Source organism: Notothenia rossii, assembly GCF_949606895.1.
Source record: "Notothenia rossii genome assembly, chromosome: 1".
In the NCBI taxonomy this organism is placed as follows: Eukaryota; Metazoa; Chordata; class Actinopteri; order Perciformes; family Nototheniidae; genus Notothenia; species Notothenia rossii.
In genome coordinates, this window is record NC_136912.1 from 73077786 (window position 1) to 73102327 (window position 24542).

Sequence of the window (24542 nt, forward strand, 5' to 3'; positions counted from 1 at the left end):
AAGTACTATACTTGGGCACAATTTTGAGATACTTGTACATTACTTAAGTATTTCAATGTTTTGCTACTTTGTACTTCTACTCCACTACAGTTCAGAGGTACATGCTGTACTTTTACTCCACCACATGTATTTAATCCCTTTAGTTACTTTACAGATGTGGATGAATGATGTGAAATATAATCAAGTGTTAATTCCGACTTTAGTTCCACCTGGAGTAAATCCAAAAGCTACCCTGCAGTATACAAAGTCATTCAAACTAGCTGCACCTTTACCAGCTTTGATAACACTTTAATGATCAATCATTATAAAACATATCATATTATTCTGAAATGGACCAATCTGCAAAATGACTAATTTTACTGTCGCTACTTTCACTATATTTTGATAATAATACTTTTTCTACTTTTACTTGAGGAACATTTGGAATGCAGGACTTTTATTGTAACAGAGTATTCCTACACTCTGGTACTTCTACTTTTACTCAAGTACAAGATCTGAGTACTTCTACTTTTACTCAAGTACCCTACACGATCTGAGTAGGCTACTTCTACTTTTACTCAAGTACAAGAACTGAGTACTTCTACTTTTAAATCAAGTACAAGATATATACTTATACCACCTCTGATTATACCCTATGAAAAAAACGATTAGAAAACGAAGACTAAAGCTAACGTTAGCAGATAGTGACAATCAAGAGAAGAAGAAGAAGAAGATAGTGACAATGTATGCTAGTTAGCTAGCTCAACGATAATATTGCGACGGGAAGAAAAACACTTTTCAGTGCACATCACGCTCTGCCGCTCCGACAGGGAGCTCTACTCTGAACACCTGAACGGCCCGTTCTAACAGCTGTTCACCAGCGGTCCAGTCTGTGCCACAGTGACTCCGGACGCACAGTTAATATTAACGAACGCACCGTAGGTAATGTAGCTGCTGAAGCTAGACCATCATCGCCGAGCAGCAGAGGCTTATTATACATCATGAGCAGAGCCGACAGGCAGGAAGACTCGAGCACACAGCTCGCGCTTCATTATAATATATAAAAAAAGCTTGCGGCCGCACATTAATCCGGATCCCAGACCCCCTCCCATACCCCAAAATATTTTTATATATTTATATACATTATATACATGAATCACACAAACGACCTATTTTGGATTCAAAACGGAGAATTTCGCCGAAAGGTCACAAGTTTACATCCCTGGACAAGATAAGCAAAATCCTTGAATCTACACACAGCAAATAAACTCAAATGACACAACGAGATGTAAAAAGGAGATCACACATATAGTCGATATAAAACTGGCCGCTTCAATCTGAAGAGCAACTAAAACAAAACACAGGAGTGTATCTTGTTCTTGTGAACACTAATGTTATCCACAGCATACACAGACACCACGAAGTTCTTAAGGAGAAAACTAGTTGCTAAAACAAAACACGTTAGTGTACCTTGTTAGCTAGCTGACATTAACCTTAAACATTGCACTCATATTACTCACTGAAACCTTGTAAAGCCGGTCCCGCATGCTGGCTCTTACAGAACCGCTCCCTTTCGTGTATGTACAGCTCTCAACATGCCTAGACTTGTAGTGATTTTCACCTCGTTTTATACTTTTTCGCCTCATTCTGAAAGAAACAGGTGAAATTTACTAACGTGACAGCCATCTTTGTGATGGTGACGCGTATTGTGCGAGACCAGAGACCTGTAGTTCACTGAGCGGTTTCACACAAAAAAAATTGTAACTTCACAGTTTTACGACACATTTTTATTTTTTTAACTTGCAAAATGTTCTTTTAATTTGACAAACATCATATGTGTCATTCGTGGCACAATTCAAACGGGATCGAAAGATGACTTTTCTCTCTCCATTGACGTCAATGTATAATTTTCCGCTTCCGGGGTCCCATGGGTCGGAAGTAGATGGGCGGGACTTCGCCTCTCTATACAGGAAACCAAAGACAGATCTAAACAAGACAAAACACAACGCAGACAGAAAACCAAAGACAGATCTAGACAAGACAAAACACAACACGGACAGACCGTGACACCTAGGCCATTAAAAGAAACCGAATTCCTTACAAAGTACTTCATATTCTACCAGTTGTTAAGTGTTACATACATCAAAGTGTATCTAAAAGTATCTTAGTAACACAAGAAAAGAGAAAAAAGCATTGATGTTAACAAAACAGGATTGTTCTACTGAAATAGCGTTAAAATCAAAAGTGCCTTTAAAGAAAATGTATTCAAAGTATTTTATTTTCAAAATAAGGTTTTGCATACATAAAAAGTGTATCTTACAGTTCCTTTGTGAAATAATTACACAAAAATCTGCCGAGTGTCAGTAAAAAATGTTAAAATCACAAACTTGTCCTTTAGAGAAATAGTCTTTAAGAAAAAATCTAATCAGACAATGTACTTCATTTTCTAGTTTTAAGGTTTTGCATACCTCAAAGTGTGTCTAAAAGTATCTTGGCAAGAGAAAAGGCCAAAATCTGCCTAGGCCATTAAAAGAAACCGAATTCCTTACAAAGTACTTCATATTCTACCAGTTGTAAAGTGTTGCATACATCAAAGTGTATCTAAAAGTATCTCAGTAGCACAAGAAAAAGAGAAAAAAGCCAAAAATCTGCCTAGTGTCATAAACAAGTGTCCAAAAGTATCTTGGTGGCAGAAAAAAGCAAAAAATTAGTAAAGTCATCAAAAATCACATTTTTTAACTGGATTGTCTTACTTAAATCAAAAAGCTGCCATTAAGAGTCACATTCTTAAATAACAGCTATTTAGACAAAGTATTTGATTTTTCTAGTTGTTGTTTTTTTCAAAGTGTGTCTAAAAGTATCTTGGCAAGAGAAAAAAGCCAAAATCTGCCTATTGTCAGTAAAAAAGTGTTAAAATCTTAAACTTGCCTTTTAGAGTCACAGTCTTTAAGAAAATACATTTGTTACAAAGTAATTGACATTCTACCTGTTGTAATGTTTTCAGACAACAAGCTGTATCTAAAAGTATCTTGGCTGCAGAAAAAACAAAAATCAGTAAAGTCATCTAAAAAACATATATTTAAAAAAGTAATGTTAGTCAAGTCAAGTTATCAAAACTGCATTGTTTCATCGAAACAGTGTTAAAATCACAAACTCTTCATTTAGTGTTTGATTCTTTAAGAAACTCAATTCATTACAAATCAATGAATATTTTTACCAAGTTATAAAGTTTTGCATCCAATAAAGTGTAACTATAAGTATCTTTGTCGGAGAAGAAATTAAAAATAATTTAAGTTATTTCCAGAAAACTGGATTGTCTTAAAATTCCAAAGTGCCTTTAAGGGTCACAGTCTTAAAGAAAATCTGTTCAGAAAAAGTACTTAACTTTCTACCAGTTGTAAAGTTATCATACCTAAAACTCTATCCAAAAAGTAAGAGAAAGACAACGAGATAAAAAAGCTAAATCTGCCTAGTGTCAGTAAAAAAGTGTTAAAATCACAAACTTGCCTTTTAGAGTCACATTCTTAAATAACATCTCTTTAGACAAAGTATTTCATTTTTTATAGTTTTAACTTTTTGCATACATACAGTCTTACAGTTCCTTTGTGAGAGAATCTTCCTTATAGTTAATAACGTAATTAAACAATAAAAAAGGCATGATCATGTGGGCATTAAGATCTTTAAACTATTATTACCCTCTTCAAAGAGACTTCCTTGTAGTTAATAAAATAATTAAAACATTAGTTCACAAGCCATACAACTTGAGAGAACATCCAGTTCACAAGTCATACAATTTCAAAAAGAACATCCTTGGTTAACAACAACTTCATAGGGGCTTTTAAAGTTGTGTGAAGTAATTAAACATTAAAAAATACAAGATCAGGGGGTCATTAAGATATTTTAAATTATTATTACCCCCCTTCATAAAAGAGACCTCCTTATAGTTAATAAAGTAATTACACATTAGTTCACAAGCCATACAACAACAACAAATAACATCTTTAGTTAACACAAATCATATTAAAAAAACTAATCTAATTTAGAGAGGACAATAAAAGTTTTAGATGACTTAGTGAGTAAAAATGAATGGCTTTTTATTTAGTTTGAGCGTATTTGTTTTTAAAAATAACAACACCCCCCTATCTTTCTGGCTTAGGATAACAACAAAACCGGGGGTGACAGGAGGGGGGAGAGAAAGTGGGGGAGAAGAAGGGGTGTGAGGGGGAAGGGGGGAGACAATCTCACACATCCAGACTCCATTTTTCATGAAGACCCTCAGACGGAGGGTCTGAACCCGGCACAGATACTGTGTCCGTTTCTTGACTGGCGCTCCCGACGGATGGCGGTAAGTTGTCACAGGCGTCTCGCTGATTAAACCCAGATAGATGCGTCTCTTGGCCATTTTTCTTTTTTGAAAGGTGACTTGATGAGTGGAAATGACTGGCTTTTTATCTAGTCTGCACGGATTTCTTCTTTTTTTTTACCTAACTCCACCCCCCACTATCTTCTGGCCTCATAGCCAAAAGAAGCGGGTGTGACAGAAAGGGGGGAGAGGCAGGGAGTGTGAGGGGACGGGGTGCGAGACAGTCTCACGCACAACTTCAAAGAGACTGTCTTAATCAACACATAGATTAACATCAAAGGCTTATAACATGCCGGTGCGATATCATACCGGCATGTTATAACACCTCAACCCTCACATCAAAGGACAGACATCAAAGGCTAATTAGATTAAACAACAGAGGTGCTACTACAGGGGTGCATTTCACACGTATACGTGTGATAACACCTCAAAAAAAGGGAGGCGGGACTTAGCTCATTAGCACAATTGGGGGCGGGCCCACCTGTCACTTTGTATGCATACTAATGTGATTGAAACAGCATGTGTACTACTACTTTAGTTCTTATTTTATTTTATTTATTTGGGTCTACAACAGATGATACAAATGTTTGTGTCAGTAAATGTGTACTAACAGAGGCGGGGGTGTGTGTCGAAATAACGGGGACAGAGCTGGCTGCTGTCAGACGATCAGCTGTGCAGCGTCATCACAAACGGACGTCGCTTCACGTGACGCTCCGGAGGAAAGGACGTCCCATTGCTCTTAAAACACATTTCCCTACTTCTCGTGGTTTCCTTGCGCCTCTCCATGCTTCCCTGGTGGGAGGGACTAGTCACAGGGAAATGACGCAAGTGAGGGACGCAAGGAATCCATTTAACCGAAGTGAAAGGACCCACAGACAGGAAACCAAAGACAGATCTAAACAATGCAAAACACAACGCAGACAGAAAACTAAAGACAGATCTAGACAAGACAAAACACAACACAGACAGATCGTGACAAATTAGTCGTATAGGCTTAATTAAAATGCGCTAATTTGCTTGAAGTTACCAAGGCATTGCAGGTGAAAAGGATCAAACAACAAAAACACATCGCCTCACAACTTCCCCAGATAGTTACTTACGTCAAGTCAGTATTTTCCCCTGAAATGTTATGTTTAAATATGAAGATTAGCTTTAAATCTATAGATGAATTCAGACATGGTAGTAAAACAAACACCATTTAAATGTGTTTCTTGGAAGTTTTATTTCCATTAGTGAAAGAAAACATGGAAGCAAAATAGACCAAAATAACAAGTAGGATACATGAAAAACGATATTTTTGCCTGTAATGTCCTTAAACAATCACTTCATAATTTTGATTGTTGGCTGCTCATTTGATAACTATTCATTTTACTAGTTTGTTGTCTGCTCTTGTGCATTGTGAATACTAAAGAAGACCATTGTCTCTGCGTCAGCTGATTATTTTTGTAGAATTCTGTTGATCATTAAACAATTGCGTGAGTGTGAGGGTATTAAAATAAATGTGTCAGTAAGTCAGAGATGTGCAACTATATTTAACTTTTTCTTTTAAAACATTTTTTTATAAAAGATTAGAAGTGCCCCTTTTTCTCATTTGAGCACCCGCCCACCAAAATGTCTGTGCACGTCCCCGGTTCTTCGCGACTCAGGAGTCCTGCAGGAATCCGAAGGACAGTGAACAGCGTTATGACTAGAAAGGATCCGTCTAAATATGTCTAAATATGACGTCACGTTCTCGTTGTAACTCTCGTTGGAGCGACTCGGAAACACATCAACAGCAGTAACAAGATGCAACATACACATTAATGCAGCAGGATAATAGAAACACTGAAAGGGAACATTTTATTGCACCATGGAGCTATCTTGGGACTTTTACTGCGACAACGTTGCCTTGCCTATGAATCAAAAATAAACCATAGTGTTGGTGATCTACAGTGTTGTCATTCTTCTTTGAACAGCAAGACCGCTACCAAGATAGCTCCTGGTGTAATAAAGTGTTCCCTTTCAGTGTTTTACTATTATGTCTGATGTTTCTCCATTAATATTGCTGCTGCATTAATGTGTATGTTGCATGTTACTGCTGTAGATGTGTTTCCGAGCCGCTCCGATTACAACGAGAGTTAAAACGTATGGTAACAACCAGCGCCATATAGACTGAGAGTTACGTCATCTCCGTTCACTCCAATGGACCACTTTTTTACAGCAATGGCGGATCGTGGAGCCTCTCAATCGTTCCCCGGAAGTTAGCGCCAAGGCTAGCAGAGCTGTAGAGTTGCAGCATAATAGACCGTTCGTGACGGACTTTTAAAGGTAAGAAGAAGCTTAAAGATTTATATTGCGGATATTATCAGTACATCTGATTCAAATTAACATGTGTATAAAAGGATGTCAGTGGATTATCCCTAAATTAGTAGATTTAAGGAACGTTTACAGATAACAGATTAAGCTAGGATACCATACCATAGTACCATACACTATACCAGGGGTCGGCAACCTTTTTGATATGAAGTGCCATTTAAAAAAAATAATGTTATCAGCGTGCCAACGATCGAGAATTATCAACGGGGGGGGGGGTGAGGAGCTTGACGCCCGTCAACTATCAGCAGGAGGGCGGGGGAGCCTCGCTGCGGGGAAGCAGTGTGTGGACCTGTCAGCGCAACTTACATGATGCCGAATTTAACAAACACATTTAAATAATTGGTTTAAACGGCATAATAATAAGGACGATCGTCCGTTCTGTGATTCTCCAGAACACACAAGTTATGATGTTAGGGTCATGCAGAGTGAGATGAGATCGCTGTCCCTTTAAGAGAGAGAGAGAGAGAGAGAGAGGGGTGCGGCTTGTGCATGTGTGTTTGTGAATGGTAGAGCGACATTGAGGGAACGTGTGTATGTTTCTGGAAGTGAAACGGGAAAGCAGAAAAACAGGTCTGTGATGTATTTTGTGAAACAGAAGAACAGCTAAATAAATGCAACGTCCTCCCAAGAAGAGCTCGCCTCTCTCCAGTCATTTAAGCTAAAGTGGGTTATTGAACCTGAAGCTTGTTGCTTCTGCCCCTCCTCGACTACGGTCTGGGATGGCCAGTCAGATCGCCACTGGGCTTTCAACTAAATAAACACAGCCACGCAAAAACTGCGTCATTTGTACAGCTCCTTATGGGTACTGCAATTAGTGAAGTGCTTTCCTCCGTGGTGAAACGATCAGCACTGCACCACGGAGGAAAGCGGCAGAAAGTCACCTGGAGATAAAGAGAGCGGGGCTGCGTTGCGTGCATGGCTTCCTTTTGCAGGTAACGCGCTCTGGCGGCGGTCTCGCGTTCAGGATCCGAAAATTAATTTAAATATTTTGCACACTTATTCCACTTATTCCTAGTGTGCCACTGGTTACGGTGCCGCGTGCCAATGCTGGCACGCGTGCCAGGGGTTGCCGACCCCTGCACTATACCATAGTGGTTGAATACACAATATTAGGAAACACTTTATACTTACTGGACATGTTATACTCATTATATACTGTATATAAAATATGACCAAGAATGTGAGACAACTTTATAGAAATTCATATCACATCTGTTACTGATGCCATTTGTCATACTTTGTTAAACTCACAAATAATAAAGTTCCATAACTTCAGTTGGGAACAAAGACCACACCTTATCTCCCCAAGGCAATTTCCCATCCAATAGGTGTGCTATATACGTGTGTATAACCCTTTCTCCTGTCTGTTACTCCCTCTTTCAGCACAAGAACCAGAGGGGGATTCAATGGAGCCTGAATACCTGCACTGAGACCCTCACCCTGCACCCTGAGTCTCAACTCTCAGTGTTTTTCAAGCCTTTCCCTGTTTTTTTGTATTAAACAAAACATTAACCTCACATATTTTTTTGCTGTTGGTCGTGAAATTGCTCCTGCTGACTTGTGCCAGCCATTTTTTCCTCCGCTCTGTGTCAGTGGGGAAGCCGTACATTCGTACTCCTTTCTCAGAGCGATTTGAGCATCCCCAGGCAGCACAGCAAACCATGGTGGCGACTAGGAGGCAGCACTGCAAACCAGGACAACACGGAGGAAAAGGCACAGACAAACTGCATGATATGCTATTCAATGTTTATTGAATTCCATGTATTTGCAATGGATGTTCCTAAAACAACACATTTAACATCATCATCATCATCATGCTGCTGCTGCTGCTGCTGCTGCTGCTGCTGCTGCTGCTAGTCCTTTGATAGTCACCTGTCGGTCTCCTGTCCTTTCTGAAAGCCATAAAGATGACATTAGTCATTTAGATAACTTGTGTCCTCAATTACCATGGGATTACTGAAACTACCATGAATTTAAGAAAATGGTAGAAATGAATCTAATCTGAATTTTGAAGCATTCCTTTAGATCCCCTCTCTCTAAATATATCAATAAACATTAGAAAGTGATGCTCCTGACTACCATACAGGTTTAAGAAGATAATATTGGTTTTAAAGAATTCAAAGCTATAAATAAACAGCAACAGGCTCTTTAACCAAGGCACTGTTAGCCTAACATGTAAAATAGTTGTTCACACTAATGCTAATATTATCACTTAATATTAGCAAATTCTATTTTTTAAAACATATTGATGTAAATACATACACATATCGATTTATTGTATAAATATTGCAAATCAAAACCTTTATTCACTAATAATTACCAAAAATCGTAGTTCTATCTCCTGTTATCAATGCATTCACATTGCCCGCCATGAACTTCCGGGGAACGATCCTCATCTACATGAACCACGTGACGATAACCGTTTTTGGACTTCCGCTGTGTAACTCTTCTATCTATATGGCGCTGGTTACAACGAGAACGTGACGTCATATTTACACAAGACGGATCCCAGCCGAACAAGAGTGAGAGGGAGCACACTCCTAAAATATGGGCTCAGAACAGTCTCATAATACACACATGCAAACAGAAGGATTTCCGCATCCACACTTGTGTTTTTCAATGCACACACAAATGTGTTCCGTTTCATATACATGTAAATAACTTTTTTTTTTAATCCAAACACAGAAAAAAGTTTTAACATATGTATTTTTGATCCACACATATTTGTTTTCCGTTTAAATCACCTGAACCTGCAAACACAAACCGCTTTCTGTGCACGGATCGCTGTGCATTCGTGTGTGGGTTTTTTCAGACTCCGCTGACGCTCACCCGATTCGTACTTGTAATTTCTCTCATCTATAGCCATTCAGATGTCTCCTCCAGTCTAAGCCAATCACATGTGTGACCCCCACGAGGGTATGATTTATTGCGTTTATGACACTTCATATACGCATTTTGCGCAGTCCGGTCAGCTCGCTAAACAGAGGGCGGAGCTTCAGGTGATCATGCAGAGCTGCATGTCTCCGTCAGACTCAGCAGCTGATCTGATCTCTCTGTTGCGTCCGGTTACACTTCACTCGCATTTATGTCCATATCGATCACATCCAGCTCTCCTGATCGGCCTTTATAGAGAGCACCGATCAAACTATTTAGAGTGAATATCGGCCGATAACGACCGGTGGGGCTCTCCCCCGTTGACAGTTCACTCTCTAGCACTGGCTTCGTAGTGAATAATATAAAGGCTTGTATTTGCGTGCATTTCCTGGGACTCCCAGCAGCTTCTACTGAAGCCTTCCGAGTAAATCGCCAGAACGCCGACACCTCCTCATCTCCACCGCTCCCATGTTTTATTTTGTGTTGCCATAAGTTAGTCTCTTTGCGTTTCTGCGCTGGGCTAATGCTAATAATGCTAATGCGAGGATAATAAAATGGTGGCTTCACAACACTTTTTTTGAGTTTTACGGGGCGTGGTTTGCAATCCGCCCAGCCAATCAGAAATATAGCTCTTTTCTCACAAGAGAGCCGCATGAGAGTCCCTGCTCTCTAGCAGGGACGGAAAAGGGGGTAAAAAGATTCTCATTAACAAATTTTTTTTCCGGCTCTTTTTGGTGTGAACTCGACATTTTGGAACTATATCGGAACTAAAGTGGGAAAAGTACTCCGGTGTGAACACGGCTAATGTACTGAGAGTGGAGGTGTCCTGAGATTAGCGCCTGCAGGCAGGCTCCATGGACCTGTCAGCTCCGGACTACGCAAAATGCGTACATGAAGCACTACGTCATGAACGCAAGAAATCTACCCTCGTGGGGGCGCGCTCATGTGATTGGCTTAGAATTGAGGAGACATCTGATTGCCTATAGAAAAAATTACAAGTACGAATCGGGTGACCGTCAGAGTAGTCTCAAAAATCCCACACACGAATGCGCAGCGATCCGTGCACAGAAAGCAGTTTGTGTTTGCAGGTGCAGGGGTTTTAAACGGAAAACAAATATGTGTGGATCAAAAATACCTATGTAAAACTTTTTTCTGTATTTGGATTTTATTTACATGTATATGAAACGGAACACATTTGTGTGTGCATTGAAAAACACAAGTGTGGATCTGGAAATACAAGGGTGAATCCTTTTGCGGATCATGAAATACAAGTGTGAATCCTTCTGTGTGCATGTGTGTATTATGAGACTGTTCTGAGCCCATACTAAAAAGTCTCCCACCTTTTTTTAAATAAACCTCGTACTGTGTGTGTCACTGTAATCCGAAATCAAACGCACTCAGTGGCTTTCTGAGTGTTAAATCCCATCTCTATTGCTCTACGATAGATAGGTCTTCTTTTTTTTGATGAATGAATGTTTCAGTTGAAGGAATTTGGTTCCTATGTGCATTTGTTTCTTCGGACAATTTCAGTGTAACACAACTTGCGCATGCGCACTTTTCCGTGTGTGGTGGCAAAAGGTTTGAGTTGTCGAGCTAAACTTTGCAGAATTAAAATGATAGCATGGTTTTGTGTTACTAGAAACAGCGGTGCCTTGTTCATGCAAAACTATTGGAATATACTCCGTTTTTACGAAGGAAAAAGTCCACGTCCCAGTTTGTTAGCATAACTAACTAGCGTTTGTTTGGCTAGCTAGCGATGCAGGGAGGGCAACGTTGTGAATCTAAATAACGCTTAACTGTATTGAATGGACTCCAAGTAATTACATTCTTACATTTATTTATCTGAGACACATTTCATACTTTCTAGAGTTTGCTTACAGCTCAATCGTTCTTTATATAGTCAACAGCTGTTGTATTGTTATCTTTGACTTGCACAATAATGTGACTGCAGTCCCGTGGAATCAGAATGGACAGGGACTTGTTGAGGCAGTGTTTGACATATCATGGAGAATCATTGTTCAACAAACTCAAATGTGAACAAATAGAAAACCCAGACTTCCAGGCTGTGGTGTCTGACCTGTGCAAGGCCACGTGTGAAAGGTATTTCATCCTGTTCCTTTTTTTTTGTTTAGTTGTGAATATATTTAAACTTTGCATATTGACGTTCATACACCATAGTTTGAACTTCCATTTAAACTTTTCCTGTAGAAAAACAATCCCTTCCTACATTTGCACATACAATATTTTGCTAGTAGTTAATAGTTTTTCCTCTTATTTTATTAATCTCTTGACTATTTGTTGGTGTCACTTAATGTTGCAACCAACAATTATGTTCATTAGCAACAAATAACGCAAAATTGTTTCCTTGAATTCTTTGAAAGTGTGAATAGTGTCACAATTTCCTTAATTCCAAAGGCTGACTTCCTTGCTTGTCTGACCAGCAGTTCCAAGCCAAAACATCTTAAGTTAAAATCTTTAAATTAATGAATATTTGGCATTTTTGCTTGGAAAAAGTCGGAATTATATCAAAAATAATGGTCTTTTAATTTGTATTTTTGGTTGAACCATCTCTTTAAATCCATTTATTTCAGTGGTAGGCTTGTTTAGGGGATATCTTTATTACTTATACAGTAGGCCTTATGGATATTGTATTTGTTTCTTGTGTTGGTAATCTGACGCCTCTTGTGATTGCCCGGCAAAGCCTCTGGATCTCTAAAACAGAGATGTTGTGATTTCATATTGTGAATTTGTCGCTTGAAGAAGGCCCATAACTGAAAAGTGTCCTCTCCCTGTGCACCTGTATACCATGAGTTAAAGATAACAATAATGGATCATTCCTGATATTGTACCGCTTTGTCTCTTTCCTCTGGCTTTTGTATCGGGAAGAAGCTAGGAAAGGAATCAAGGATGTACAAACTAGTCAATGAAAAAGGTGTGACGGTTATTTGCTTAAAAGCCTCTATTAAACAGTGACAATTTTTGTTTTTTGTGCAGCAAGAGTGATGGGCAGGACAGCCCCCTTGTTGAGCAGTTCATTGCCAGAAAGGCTGACATCCTTTTCTGTCCAACATGGAAAACAGCCACTCACAAAGAGCAGGAGGAGGAGGAGGAGGAGGAGGATGCCGCAGGTTTGTGTTTAACTACAACACTCAGCGCTCGTCCACATTACGCTCCCAATTTTTATATACAATAAATGTTGAATGTGTGGGTAAGGTATGTCATAATAATATGATGATAATAATAATAATTGGATTTGTACCATTCGTCTCACAGCTTTAGGTCTTTTTTCATACTTCTGCTTGAGACTTAAAAAGAATGGTTGAATACTACATTAAGACACAATTAAATGGCTACTATGGGCACTAACATCATCACACAAATCAGAACAATTAGCGTCATTGAATCCACAACAGTCTCAGCTTTTCCCACTTTATACAAACCCAAGAGTGTCAAGGTGCTCCTGCTGCAGAAACCATTTTGAGATTTGGTGAAAATAACTTGTTTATTCTGCATTCACAAAACTGCATGATTTTTGATACACCGGACTCCAGTGAATATGGCCATGCCATCTTTTGAGCATTATTAAGCATCCTTCCAGACAAGCTAGCTTATGAATTCCTTTGGTATTCTTGTTTTATATGATATGAAAACTGAGCCTAATACAGCCTCTAAGAGAACGCTTAATGCTGATTTCCATTGGCAGGTTAAATGTCTTGTTTTGTCACAAAAAACTTTAAGATATTCAGTTTAATATTATATACAATAGAGAAGTAGTAGTACAAAGTTGTAATCATCCACACCTAAGAGGAAATAAATGGCGTTATTCAAATAGTTTCCGATTACTCTCCCGTTGATCAAATCGTTGCAGCTAATTTTCCTCTTTTCAATTGGCAAAAAAACCCTTTTCAACGAACAGCTCTCATGTTGTTCAGTCCCCTCGAGCTATCTGGGATCACCTAAACTGTCTTTTAATACAATATAGATGATGTATATAGATTGTAACGTACCTTTTTTTGTAACATTCTTGCTGGGCTTATTTCATAGCAGCATTTTATTCTTTCGTCTGCTTTTCTTTCAGAGCCCTATGCCATCATGCCACCGATGGAGATATTCATGGAGGTGTCTTATGAGGAGAGAAGGACCATGTTGTATAGGGACTTGGAAAAGGGAGACATTTTGGTGGGGAGGATCAACAACATCAGAGAATACGGCTTCTTTCTCACTCTGCTTTGCACGGCAGGAGGATTGAGGAGAGACATAGAAGACCTGGAGTTGTCGGTATGTCACTCAAGCTATGTCAAAAATCTTTTTAAAGATGTAAAGCGCTCAGTCATCCTTGTAGTTTCAGCAGATAGGAATGATCAGTTGGCCAGCTTTACTGGTACCAACTCTGCTTCCCTCAACTCCTTAATGACTGACATTGGACAATTTGTCTCATCTACGCATACTGTGTTTCATACCTTTGTTTGGCTGCTGGGAATCTTCTCTTCTAAAGGCTCAGCAGGACCTGCTTTTCTTCAAGAATTCACAGAACTATGGTTATTTTAGTAACCTCATTCCGACCTCACACCTGGTAGAAAACACAGTACTCATCATTTCAGTCATTTATCAACCGGCCATTTGTTCTCTTCCCTTTCTACCTTCAGGCTCTGTGTCACATACGAGAAGTTCCCTCCACTGGCAGCCATGACGATCCTCTGTCCTATTACCACATCGGGGACTTCATTAGAGGTCAATGTTTTTCTCATATTCACTTTTTGTCTGAAGTTTCCTTTGCACACATGCAGCACTAAACACGAGACCTTGGCCGTTTCTCAATCGCGAGGATACTGGCTTGGTAGTCGCATACTTCCAAGTTACTTCCTTCAGAAACAAAGCAAGTATACTTCCAAGCCACGGCTTCGGAAAACAAAGAAGAATGGAACAGGCTAACAAGTGTGCCACTCTCTCTAACGGTTTCAACATAAACTGTACCGAAAATATATACCTCACGATCTAATTATGAACTTGCTTTACTTTCACGGAACACATTTTTGGTGATAACAAATGCAACAAAGTAACATATTTACCAACACATGTTCTACGCCACTACATACTTACATTTAAATGTGTGCTGCGCTGTGTCGGTTCAGCCATTCTCCGCAAGGGTTTTTGAAATTGGTCCGTGCGCAAAGCATTGTGGGGATTTGAAGGACGCGAAGTCTACCCACGTGCAGCCTCGAAATTACCCCCAAACCAACGACGTGGCCTCGGTGGAATTCCAAGTATGCTGGAGATTGGAACAGTCCTTCGGCGGCACTCGATGACGTAGCAACCTTGAAATATTGGGCTTGGAAGCCAGTTTCCTCGCGATTGAGGAACGGCCCTTGTTTCTAGATAATTGGTTGTTGCTAGGCATCTGTAACACAACCAACTGTGTGCATATTTTTGTGACTTTCAGCCAGCTTCCAATTAAACTGCTAATATACAACCAATGTATATGTAAAGCTACCCTAAATGTCTGCAACAACAGACACTTATGTTAGCAAATCTAAGTGCTTCATTTTCTCCTTTTGTAGCTGCAGTGAAAGACATCGATCGCTACCAGGAGAAAATCACAGTTTCTCTCCAACAGGCTGCTCTTTCTCCCGGCTTGGAGCACATCAAGCTGGGTGTCTTTCCTCGCGAGGAGTTGCCCATACACTACAGGTAACTACACAACATGAAATGACAAAATAAACAACACAAACCTCTAAAAAGCTAATCCTTATTTAAAAAAAGAAATGTATAATACAAATCCAAATGTGTATGAAAAGGTTTGGTGGTGTACTGAACAGCAATTGTAACATTACTTTTTGAATGTATATCTTAATGAATGGATGTGGGATGCATTTTAATCAAACATCCCACTAAGAAGAAGGATACTTGCTTTATACCAAATGTACCTTATGTAATATAGATTATTCTAGGTACTTAAAAAAAGCTCAATCTCATTCATGAATATAGCTCATGTTCACTTTTTTCACTGTGAGCTTTGTAAATGCTTAGTGATCACCACAGAAGATAAAATAAGCCCTTCAACACACAACCAGTTTTTTCTTGTAGATCGTGTAACTGTCTGACTCCTCTCCTCTTTCTTTTAGTCGTAGCCTTCGTGCAGCCGCTGACTCCCGTGAGACATACGAGTGTATACTGAAGAGCTGCCATGGTTACCACAACCCCTCTGTGGTGGAATACCTGCTGGAGAAGGTGGGAGTTAGTGACACCCAACCACCATCAATGATGAGAGGACTGCAGAGGTAAACAAACGGCTGACATCTTATCCCTGTTGTCCCTCTGTGTTAAAAATGTCGAGGCAAGTTGCAATCCGTGAAAATAATCACTTTTAAGTTGGTTATCGTAAGCTGGCCTGAAAAAATATATGACTGAGAATGGCACCTGGAGAGTGCAGAACTTCCAGCCATGCCAACTGTGCATTCATGTGATCTCTGGACTGTCCCATCCCCGAGCTGGGAAATCATGTGCTAATACTGAGTTGTTGAAACCCTGGAGTTTACCCAGAAGTCAGTATTTGACTTGCCCCAGTACAAAGGCCAACGCTCTTAGAACATCAGCCTTGCATGTCTTGTAACAGCCAGACCCCAGCCAGTGTTAATGTTTTTTTACTTTAATCTTGGCAAGCTGTTATTCGGCCTTTGCTGTAGGCAGGTAAACACTGCTTCTCTTTAAGAACAGGAAGCCTACAGCGTTGACAGAGAGCGGGTAGACGGTCGATACTCACTGAAGTTCTGTCTCTTTTCTCCACAGTAAACTTTTTCACGAGGAGGATTTTGCCTCAGCAATCAGGAAGAGACAGTCTGCATCGTGGGCCTTGAAGTGGTAAAGCTTGAGTGTTTCATTGGTCTCTCATAGATACCACAGCACAAAGGGAAAATCAGCCCATGTTCTAGTCTTTCTTCCTCTGACGTTAATAAAATCCTTTTTCCGTGCTCCTTGTCTGCCTTTGCTCTCTCAGTGTCCGTGCAGGTGTAGACCACTTCAAACATGGTCGTCATGTGGAAGCCATGAACGAATACAACAAAGCGCTGGATATCGACACTAATAATGTAGAAGCACTGGTGGCACGTGGAGCTCTGTGAGTTGATTCTACTTTATTGAATGTTATACTATATCACTCTTGTTTGGGCTCACAGTTTACATAAATAACCATTTTCATATAGGTCCTCTTGAAAGTTGATTTCTACCTTTTTTTTAGACAATCATAGCAAAACTTTTACTACCCATCTACTTGGTTTACATTTTGGTGAATGTTAAGGCAATATCTTTTGTTAAGAAATGTTCACGTGTGCCCTGTGAGTAACACGTAAGAACAATGCCTCAGTCAAAGAGTAAGTAATTTGAAAGAGAACATGAGAAACAATATTTCTGAACATGCCCCTGTCATCTCTTCATTGTCTAATGTGCTTGGAAATGCACGTATTTCTTTGGCTTAGCGCCAGGCACAGCAAAAGGAAACTCCTTTTCGAACAACATCACAGATGCATGTTCCAGAGAACTGCAGCGATGCTAAAACATAATACCCACAGTTAGTGAAACCTCAAGGTTTAAGCAAAAAGAGAAGGAAAGTAAATCCGGTTTGGAGCCTAGTTCTCAAGGATGACGGAATTCTCCTTTTTAGATGTTTTTTGATCGTATTGTGCATTTCTTTCATTTGTTGTCATTCACAGGTATGCTAACAAAGGCAGCATAATGAAGGCCATCACAGACTTTGAACTGGCCCTGGAGAACTGTCCAGATCACCGAAATGCCAACAAGTACCTCTGCCAGACTCTAGTGGAGAGAGGAAAACAGTAAGCGTTGCTACCTTTGCTTTCATGAGTTCAAGAAGAAGGATAATTGAATGCAATACTGCTAAAAAATACATTCAAATGTAATGGTCACTAACAAATAGCTTTAATGATTTCATGTGAACAGCTCAGTAGCATTTTCTTCAGTCCTGGTTGTTTTTCAGAAAATGAAAAAACCATTACTACATTAACCTTTGTGATCTACGTCCTCGTGCCTCTGTGCTGTAGGCATAACGAAGGGACTTCCTGCTTAGATTACTTATTTCATGCAACAACAAGGTTGCCAGTGAACTTCCTTATTTATATTGAGTTAATATAAAGCCAGGTTCAGTGTGAGGGCTGCGGTTAAAGGCAACAAATGATTATTATTCGATTTAGCAGTGCTTCCATTTCCATGAACCATTTGATTACAGTCTAGAGAGGTTTTGTTAGTTAAGTGTCTCGTTATTATAATTAATTATTATTGTATGTGACAAAGAATTGGCCTTTCCCAGCAGTTACACCGCCCTTAGAAACAATGCACTCTCTGCCACCTCTTACTGTCACTACCTCCCTTTTTTAAACTACGATTAAAGTGATAATTAGAAGTAGGAACGCCTGTAAACAAAGTATTTGATGAGTCAACACTGGCTTAGAATGTTAGGAGCGCTGCTTTGGAACAGACAAGTAGTCAATTTGAATCTGGTTTGTTGGGATAATTGTAAAAAACACAACTAATGAAGACATACAAGTTGTAAAAGCCTGGTATATTGGCCCTTGTTTCTGATCAATATCTGGGATCTTATAAGAGTTCTTGTGTGTGTGTGTGTGTGTGTGTGTGTAGGCTTGAAGAACAGGAGAAACTGGTCACAGCAGAGGGACTTTACAGGAAAGCTCTATCTCTCGATGAGTCAAACCCTGAGGCCCAGGAAGCGCTGCACAAAATAACCGAGACTATACAGGTGAGCGGGAACCACACACAAACACGCTGGGTTAGGCGAAAGTTGGCAGAAATGCACTCTGTGTATTTGAGCCTTATCTATTGAAACACACCCTAACAATAAAGTGCATATAGAGGCTTGGCTAAGCTCACATTTCAATGTAGTGGATTGTTTGATTTCGGGAAATCAAATGAATAAAGAGCTCTCAGAAGCTTTGTGTATTTTGTGACCCAGTCTTTCTTTCATAGAGCGACTATAGTCAAAATGTTTATATTAGCAGAGTTACATGACTACTGGTGTGTGAAAACAGTCATAAAGGCTTAAGAACCAGATACACAACTCTAGATAAAGGCACATTTTCTTCTACCTGTACAGCTGCTGGTTGCTTAGTTAGGGAACTGTTCATTCACAGCCTTGTATCCACTGCCCCCGAGTGGCCAAGAATGAAGGGGTTTAAATGAAAGCACGGATAAGACATGCATGAATCTTATAATCAAGGGCGTGCAGACACACAACTTGACTATTTAGATTTTGCAATGACATCACAACAGGTGCAGGTATTGATATGTAGGTGTTTTCATCTTTAGAAACTAACTTGAATGGGAATTCTTCCTTTTTGATGATTGGCAGTTTTCTAAGATCAGATTATTTGTTGTACATGCATAGCTTTTCAAACTGCCTCCCTGCTGGCCACTTTACATGATCTGATTATTAACCAATAGAGACAAAAAGCAGGAAGGATTTAAACTCCTGTGTGTCTGCTAATGTTTTACCAGCTTAATATCCGTCTAAGATTCACATCCAAACAGGAGACATTCCTTGTGGGTTTGTAGGCAGCTATTAACTGGATAGGTCAAACTTTGCCCTGTATAATGTAAGTCTTTACTCAGTATATTAACAATTAACAAACAGCTAACTATATGATATTAAGTGTTTCTGGAGTCATTTCAACAACCTCTACAATATGTTATTATTTACATGCACACTGAATACACTTTATCTGTTCCATTTTCATGTGTTAACACTAAATATGAATTTTGAAAGTGAATTTTGTACCTAAACTCATCCATGTTGGTTTGTAAGACTGATGAAGTGTTTTGGTGTTTGTGTGTGTGTCTGCGGCCTCGGGACTCTGACTCTTTGACCCTTCAACTTCCATGGCCTTGTCACGTGCTTTGCGGTGGTGAAAATAAATAAACGGCACAATGACATCAACTCCTCTATTGGACTCTCGTGCGTCCCCCTGGTCCAAATCGGTAACGTTGAAACATTCTCTCTGTCTGATTGGGAAACAAATGCTTTGTGCTTTCTCTGCCTGTACCTCTCTCTATCTATTCTTCTGCTTCTCTGCCAATACCGTTCTCTTGGATTACACAACTGTTTTTAACCCTCTGTCTATTTCTTTATCATGTCGTCTGTGGCGTGTGATCATAACATTCTGCTGTCCTTCTCAAATCTCTGACTTTCCTTTGTCTCCAACATGAATCATTTACTAAATGGCTGATAACTGATTGTTTTCGGGGTTGCATGTCTTGGGTCGTGGCGTGTTTGAATGTGTCTTTGTGGACTTTTGCTTGCCATTGTTATGTCTTGCCTTGCATCACCCGGCGGCCTTAAAGGTATCAATTCGCCTGCGAGAAGAAGCGGTGGCTAAGGAGCAGGAGAAAGCTACAAGCAGCCAGACCAGCGCTGAGAAATTGCGTAAGATCTTAAAAGAGGAGAAGAGGTGAGTTGTCCGATCTTTTAAAGCTGTGTCAGGTACATTGGCTACACATGAAGTCATTGAGATCCTTTTCATAACTCCAAATCATTTGAGGTTTATGAGGATGAAGTGTTCAGTGGATGTGTTTTTAATTTTTTTACAGAATGAAGAAGAAACGCAAGAGATCAGCATCTTCCAATCCCTCATCCACCGCTTCCTCCAGGGACTCTTCTCCTTCTTCTTCTTCGTCGTCTGACTCCTCTCGCAGGAGGTCCAAAAAGAAGAAGAAAAGGAGGAAGCGGGGAAGTAAGCGCCATCGCAGGATCTCCTCAAAGGAGAGCAGCAGCAGGAGGAGCGAGGAGGGTAAGAGCAAGAAAGACCGGAAGGAGAAGGAAGAAGAGGAAGAGGTGGAGTGGTACCCCGCTCCTCCAAACACCTCCGCCACCTTTCTCAACCAGAAGGGAGGCCCGAGGTTTGGGGAGGAGGATGAGGGGGAGGCAGTGGAGAACGAGGCTGAAGATAAACGCATCTCTCAGCTGTATTCGTTGTCTGCAGCTTCAGAGGAAGAAGAGTCCGACTCGCCACAAACAGAAAGGAAGAGAAAGGACGGAAAGGAGAGTAGGACAGGGGAAAGGAAAAACAGTCAGAGCCAGGAAAGAGAGGAGAGGGGGAGTCGGAGTGGAGAAAGGAAGGGTGAGAGAGGGAGGGAGGATAACGGGAAAGAAAGGAGAGGAAGTGACTCCAAGAGGAGAAGCAGCTTGGGGGAGAACAGACGACGAACAGTGTCCTGCTCGTCCGCCGAGTCTGCGTATTCACGGAAATCTAATTTCAACCCTGAATATTTAGGGAACTCTGCTTCCACGTCAAAGAGCGTAGAGAGTAGGGTGAGACATGACGCGCCCAAGAGGAACTCCTTCGATGGAGGTAGGTATGAGAACAGAGGGCGGGAAGAAATTCAAGAAGTAGAAGAGACAAAGGGAGATAAGGATAGCAGGAAGGGGGAAGACGAAAATGTACCAGGAAGTGGTAGAAAATCAGAAGGTGCGGGAAATCACACCAGACCGAGTAGTTTGACCTCAGTGCCAGGAGGAAGCGTTAAGAAAGACCTCCCTACTAACCTGTTGGATATCTTCAATCAGATCGCCCAGTTTAAGAAGGGGAAGGGAGGCGGGCCGAGAAAATAAGTCAAAAGTCCACAACGTGCCCGATACTAGTGACTGAAATGGATGTTTGTACTATGAATTAATTCAGCCCTGCTATTGCGTTGTTCCCAGTTGTTGTGGATTACCTTCAGTGTCGAAATGTCTTATGGTGGATTTAAGGCTTGTGAGCAACGGTAGTAATTGCTCGTCAAAATGCTCATAATGAATACCTTCCTGGACTAGAATAGTTCACATGCCCCCAGGATGATCCAATATCTCCAGGTGGGAAGTCGCTCTTCCTGCTCCAGTGTGTTTGAGTTTTAAGTCGTATTGTGAAAACATGGATTCTAAAAAGATACCTTTTTATATTATTGATCGGAGTGTTAAAACAACACATTAAAAAAATATCTTTCCTAGTTGAGGAGGGCGTTCATGCTCAAGTTGTGATCGAAATGTTCTGAACATAATTTGTGCCCATGCTATGCTAACTTTCCTGAAGATGGTAATTGTACTGTAATCCAAAAACATAACCTCATTGGCAAAACGGAGGAATGTGATGAGAGAATGACATTTTCCACTTATTGTATCTTTTGAAAAATAACGAAGATTTCAATGACTACAAGTATTCGATTTTAGGTCGGTATTATTTGATCATCTGTTGGGTGTTCTCCATTCATAGAGGGTCTTTTTGTGTACATTTTGACAAGGTATTACATATCCCTCACGTCTGAGGTCACTTCAGTTGCTACAGGCTTTAATGTCTCTTGTTTTGTGTTCATTTTGAGTTATCTGTTCAAAAAGATACTGCCTTATGTTTACTGCCTTGGGCCATTTGTGCTTTCTTTGTGTGGCTTGTTGAATCCCAAACAAGCCGACTGTTAGTACTGCTGTACCTTATCAAGCTTTACACCATGCAGATGTTTCAGTTGTATCCCGACACATTTTTTCCTGCAGTGAAATGGGTGAATCAATAAAGCAATTAAAATCTCAAGATAACATGCCGTGTCCAAGTCGTCTAAGTTTTTTATTTAGGTTTTTCCACACTTTTATTCATTGCTCTCTATTTCTGTTTTCACTACACTAATGCTAAATACTAAAAGCTAGTTTGTCATCAATCTTCCTAAAGTTATGTTCTACTTCACAAGACCAACACACACACAAAGAGTCAAGCAAGTTAAAATCACATCTTGATAAAAGACAGCATCCAAGGTGAAATAGTCAGTTAAGAATATACAAGCGCTCAGTGGCCAAATCCCAACTATTGCATGTTTTAATTATGTAATTAACTTTGGTTTTAAAGATCCTAATACAACATATATGTTGGTGGGGTTTCACAGTAATGATTGTTTTCTTAAGTGTTGAACAACTATTTGAAATCCTTTTACCTCACTTATTAGTCCTGCATTGAAAATATTACTTGAGTAAATACTTGTTGTAAAGGTATGCATGACGTTTACCATAATATATTCATATTTTAAATGTTGGGTTTGAAGTACTGATGCATTAAGTCATATTTTACTGTTCTATCTTGTGCAGTTCATGTTTATTTTCTCTTGTTTTGTGCATAATATTTTACATAACTATTGACAGCCTGGCATGCAAAAGTAACCTGTGACTAAAGCTGTCAATCTATACCATCATTAATGGCATATCAGTGTTTCCCATACATTGATTTATTTGTGGCGGGCCGCCACAATTAAATATCGTCCGCCACAAATGGATCTCATAAAAAAAAAAATATATATTATTATAATAATTTTTTAATGTTTTGGTAGTCTAATCCAATAGATAGTGAGGAGGGCTGATGAGTGGAAGGTTGCGAGTTCAAATCCTGCCTGGAACACCACTACTAGTGTGCCCTTGAGTAAGGCACTTAGCCCTTGGTTACTCCAGGGAGAATGTCCCTGTAATTGATCATTGTAAGTCGCTTTGGAATAAGGCCTCAACTCTGGTGTGTTTCACTCATTAACAATGATGACCCGAATAGGTTAAGGGGCCTTTGGCTTTTCTTGCCTGGGGGGGGTGCGGTGCGGTGCGGTGCGGTGCCCCCACAAATAGAATCAAATTCTGTGGGAAACACTGCATATAAGCCCAGTACACATAAACAAGTATACATGCAAACAAACCACACAGGAGCAGGCCTTTCGATCCAACTAAGAACGTTATTTTGCAGAGGACGTTTTGAAAGCCATGTCCTATAAATCTTATTTAAAAACATTTGATGGATATCATATAGCTTGAGTTTAAATATTTGACTTATGATCATAGAGCTCCAGTTAGAAAACAGTGTGAGAGAGATAGAGAAGATGAGCACAAACAGACAATTGTGTTCAGTTGTTTCCCATTCCAGATATATAACAGAGACATGCTGTCGGCTTCCATAACGGCATTTCTTCTTTCTTTAATGCAGGGCTGTACAGACAAAGAACACGTGTCTTAATGTAACTATCTAGGAGTATTGATAGACATGTAACTTTAAAAGTCATCAGTAAACCTCAGAAACTTGTTTCAGCTTTCCAAAACACTCATTAGAAACCTTGTGTGAGAAATACCACTATTTTACATGAACGTATATCATCATTTTTTCCAGCCGGGTTAGGCAGCAGATTCAGGTTATTGATTTCTGCACATTGTCACAGTGTTTTCATATTATCATTTGACATATTATTATAAAAATATAGGTTATAGCACTGCTCGGGTTCCAAAGATTGGGAACAGTTGATATACAGTAAATACCTCAAGCAGGTTTACATATCAATATTACATCACCTATATTCTCGTTCACATATCTAAAAATCGTCAAAATATTAGAAAATGGAAGACATACAAGACCACTGATAATCTTTCTCGATCTGGGGCTCCACGCAAGATCTCACCCCGTGGGATCAAAATGATCACAAGAACGGTGAGCAAAAATCCCAGAACCACACGGGGGGACCTAGACAATGACCTGCAGAGAGCTGGGACCAAAGTAACAAAGGCTACCATCAGTAACACACTACGCCGCCAGGGACTCAAATCCTGCAGTGCCAGACGTGTCCCCCTGCTTAAGCCAGTACATGTCCAGGCCCGTCTGAAGTTTGCTATGCCTCATTCATACCAACACAACTCTGGTTCAAGCTCCGTGCTAGAGCTTTTCAGGTTCAGAACCGGTTCTTCGGTTTAGCTCCGGCTCTTTTCACACTGCCCAGAGTCAGACTGGTGCTGCGTCATTGCGTCATCGTTTGCGTCATGACGTAACCGTTTGCGTGCCTGCTTCATAAAGCCAAACCGCGCGGAAACCCCTCACAGCTGACACCGACAACAACAACAATGGCCGATTGTGCTCTAGCTTCCTCTGCACCTCTTCGGAAGACCAGATTCCCAGTAGGTAGCTGGTCT

The 24542-nt window shown here is 40.2% G+C and overlaps 1 protein-coding gene across 1 annotated transcript; it reads left to right on the forward strand.

Moving 5' to 3' along the window:
* Nucleotides 1-11112: 11112 nt before the first annotated feature.
* Nucleotides 11113-22157, forward strand: ttc14 (tetratricopeptide repeat domain 14). Its single transcript, XM_079647112.1, has 12 exons — nt 11113-11671; nt 12566-12699; nt 13650-13849; nt 14218-14302; nt 15130-15259; nt 15694-15849; nt 16358-16429; nt 16566-16685; nt 17278-17400; nt 18221-18338; nt 19937-20043; nt 20183-22157. The coding sequence occupies exons 1-12, from the start codon at nt 11538-11540 to the stop codon at nt 21201-21203; spliced, it is 2400 nt and encodes a 799-aa protein (XP_079503238.1). The 5' UTR covers nt 11113-11537; the 3' UTR covers nt 21204-22157.
* Nucleotides 22158-24542: the final 2385 nt, after the last annotated feature.

Excerpts from the sequence above, each read along its gene's own strand:
- ttc14 (XM_079647112.1), top strand. The coding sequence starts at position 11,538 with ATGGACAGGGACTTGTTGAGGCAGTGTTTGACATATCATGGAGAATCA. Across the intron at positions 12,700-13,649 it reads GGAGGAGGAGGATGCCGCAG|AGCCCTATGCCATCATGCCA; the intron begins GTTTGTGTTTAA and ends CTTTTCTTTCAG. Across the intron at positions 16,430-16,565 it reads GCATCGTGGGCCTTGAAGTG|TGTCCGTGCAGGTGTAGACC; the intron begins GTAAAGCTTGAG and ends TTGCTCTCTCAG.